General features: G+C 42.2%; 1 protein-coding gene across 1 annotated transcript in view; it reads right to left on the bottom strand.

The window, feature by feature from the left end:
• SEPSECS (Sep (O-phosphoserine) tRNA:Sec (selenocysteine) tRNA synthase) overlaps nucleotides 1–3,549 on the bottom strand; it is a 33,930-nt gene that overhangs the window by 21,505 nt on the left and 8,876 nt on the right. Inside the window, exon 5 of the mRNA XM_006771039.2 lies at nucleotides 1,635–1,788. Coding sequence (XP_006771102.1) covers nucleotides 1,635–1,788 — 154 coding nt within the window. The remainder of the gene's footprint in view (nucleotides 1–1,634; nucleotides 1,789–3,549) is intronic.

The following is a 3,549-nucleotide window of genomic DNA, read 5'->3' as shown; positions in this document are numbered from 1 at the left end:
GCCCCCCCTCAGGGTGGGGGTCCCCACGGGGGTGCCTGGCCAGTCTGGATGAGGGGCTGATGGTTGTTTTCAGGCTGACCAAGCTGGCAACTGAAGCTCCCAGCCTCTCCTTTTTTTTCTTTTTCTTTTTTTATTCTGGGATTTATTTACCTTCTGTAATTGTAACTTGGTTGCCACTCCAGCTCTGAGGCCACAGCCTGCTGAAAGCAGATATCTGGGGTTTGTTTAGCTTCTATAATTGCAACTGTGTTGCTTAGAGTGGAGCTCAGAGCCCAGCTGCAGCAGGGAGGAAGCTTGGCTTCCTTCATCACTGGAGCAAGCAAGCCTCCTGCTCACTTCAGCTGTGTGGCTGCCAGCCGCCATCTTGGTTGGGTTAATTTGCATATCCTGCTGATTAGCCAATGGGAAACGTAGCGGAGGTATGGTCAATTACCATGTTTGTCTATTATTAGATTAGATTGTATTATTTGCAATATAATCTTAAAATTCACAGACTCAAGTTTAGAGCAAGGCAAATTTTCATGAGCATAGTTTTAAAATTATCTCTTATCTTTATATAAGATAGTATAAGATAGTAAAAGCCAATATGCATTCATTACTGCCAAATTATGTGATTCCATGGAAACCAAAGTATAACTTGGTGCTACAAAAATAGTAAACAAAGTCAATATAATTTTAACAAATTACTAGTATTTTATTCAAAGTGTTAAAATGAAACAAAGACTTGTTATCAAAACTAGAAATCTGTATTCCTATAACTAAGCATATTACTTTTTCAGATTAAAAATTTGTGGCCATCCTTTAGAAAAGTAAACATTTGCTTTTTTTCCCCTTTACTTTTATTTTCTTAAATTTGCATTTTTCTTAGAATGCAAAGGCAACCACTGTGTACACCCAAGTGTACATCTGTATTAATCTTCCAATTAAAAAATATTCAAAGGGTAACAAGTAATTCTAAAATTTTCTGTTTAAAATCTGTTACTACTAATAGTTCCTACATAGGAAAACTGTTAGATCAAAGGAGTAGAGATAACAATGAAAACAAGTAAATCCACTATTTTGTTTAGAAACCTCTATTACATAATGAGGGGAAAGATGCTAAGAAACCAGAAACAGAAAAAAGAGCAAGAAACAGATGCTCTGTATCTACTCAGGTGACAAAGGAATCTCCACTTGGTACTTGTTGTTTTTCCTTCTATATCAAATTTTTATTTTCTCAAGAGATGATGCTGTTTCTCAGTAAATAGCACTATTCTATACAAGGTCAATTTATTCTCTTGGAACAGTCCATTCACCTATTTACTGCCAAATGTTACTTAGGCATCTTTGAAAATTAGTATATGTATACTTTATTTAAAAGACTGATGAAATCCTAGCCAGTTTGGCTCAGTGGACAGAGTGTCAGCCTGCAGACTGAAGGGTCCAGGGTTCGATTACAGACAAGGGCACATTCCCAGGTTGTGGGTTCAGTCCCCAGTGGGGGAGGGCAAGAGGCAGCTCTCTCTCTCTCCTCCTTTCCCTTCCTCTCTGAAATTAATAACAATATATTTAAAATAAATAAATACATAAATAAAATAAATACATATATAAAAGACTGATGAATACCTAAAGGACAATATTCATAAATCATTTACCTGTCAGGTACCCTTGGAGCAAAACAGGATGTAGTAGAATGAACACAAAGCACATTATCAGACCCAAGTTCCTGGATTTTAGCTTCTACTGCTTTCAGGTCTGTGCGCAGCTCATCACCTTCTAAAACGTTCTCTATCACCACGGGCTCAAAACCTAACCAACCAAATCAGAAATCAAAATATTAGTGTAAACGAAATAAGAGAAGACCCTGAAACTCTAGGAAGTAGCGCTATTCTACACAAGAATTCTAAATACTTATTTTGGTCGAAGAACCCTCCTCTAGCAAGAGAGACCTGGCTCAACACTGGAATGAGTCAAATGCAGGTCAAAATAACGTGAAGGACCACTAGACTACAATTAGGACCACAAATCTATTTAGCACTTTGATATGACAAAAAAGACTAATTCTGGGAAGTAAGGAGAACATGTTAAATATATTACTACCTATAAAAGTAGTAACAGCCACTGATGACAAAAATGATCACTAGTCCACAGAAAAACAAATCTACACATTCTCTGGCAATGCTTAAGTTTTATTTTAAAGTTCACTTCATTTCAGATATGAATAAAAATAACTCAAGTATTGAAACAAATCACAATCATCAACTTAATGTTTTACCTCTAAAGAAAAGGTAATGCATTTTATTAGCCTAGGGATCAATGACTCATTTCATAGCTTACAAGGGCCTTCTATAACCTAAATATAAAAATTGGTTTTTGCCCTGGCTGTTGTGGCTCAGTTAGTTAAGCATCGTCCCATGCACCAAGAGGTAACCAGTTATATTCCCAGTGAGGGCACATGCCTGGGTTGTAGGCTCAATCCCAGGTGGAGGGCGTGCAGGAGGCAGCTGACTGATGTTTCTCTCTCATTGATGTGTCTCTCTCTCCCTCTCCTTCCTCTCTCTAAAATCAATAAAAACATATTTCTTAAAAAATTGTTTTCAATTTTCAACTGAATTAGTACACCTAACTAGCATGTGATCAAAGATCCCCTCAAATAACTATGTAATATGGTAAATACTTAGGTATCCATAAACTTAAAAAGTTGTATAAGCAAAATATACACTAAATAATGTACAAAGCACTTATGTAACTACTAAATCATGCAGCACCACCCACTCCCTCTCTGGCCCTTGAAGCAGCCACTGCCACTGCTGATCAGGCCCTCCCCCAGTGCAGGCGTTCGGAGGCCCCTGCCGCCCCGCCCCCAAAACTGCACATGCAACCTCCTCCAGTGCAATCGACCCGTTACAGCATCCCAGTTAATTAGCATATTTCTCTATTTTATATTTATATATGTGTGTATGTGTGTACACATATACAGAAGGCTGCCAGGATGCCCTGCTGTGGGGCCACCAGGGAGTATGCACTAAGCCTTAGCTATATGTATATATACTAGAGGTCCGGTGAACGAAATTCCTGCACTGGGGGAGAGGGGTCCCTCAGTGTGGCCTGTGCTCTCTCACAGTCTGGGAGCCCAGGGGGGATATCCAACTGACGGCTTAGTGGGCTAGGAGGGCGGGTTTAGCCGCACCCCCGGCAAGGTTCAGTGCACTTCTGCTTCGGAGATGGCGCCACTGTTGTCGGGGAGGGGTTGTTGGGGGGGATGAGTCTGACCCTGAGGGGCCGCTTAGGCCTGCCTTCACCTTGTAGGGAGGAGAGGCGTGCCTGGCCCCAGCGGAGGGGGCCCAGCAGCGGCAGGCCAAGGGCCTCAGGTGCCTCGGGGCCGCTGAAGGGTTGTCGCAGGCATGCTATTGTTGTGGGCGCCCCTGGCGGGGGTGGCAGGGGAAGAGGTTGGGAGTCAGCGATACAGGTTGCAGCTACCCCCAAGGCTGGGTCTTCTCCCTGTCTGGTCAGCCTCCCCATCCCCCCGGGGGTGCAGAGGCTGGGGTAGGGCTTCTGGGCAGGGGGATT

Source organism: Myotis davidii, unplaced genomic scaffold, assembly GCF_000327345.1.
Source record: "Myotis davidii unplaced genomic scaffold, ASM32734v1 scaffold743, whole genome shotgun sequence".
Classification (NCBI taxonomy): domain Eukaryota; kingdom Metazoa; phylum Chordata; class Mammalia; order Chiroptera; family Vespertilionidae; genus Myotis; species Myotis davidii.
This window is presented reverse-complemented; position numbering and strand designations above follow the sequence as displayed.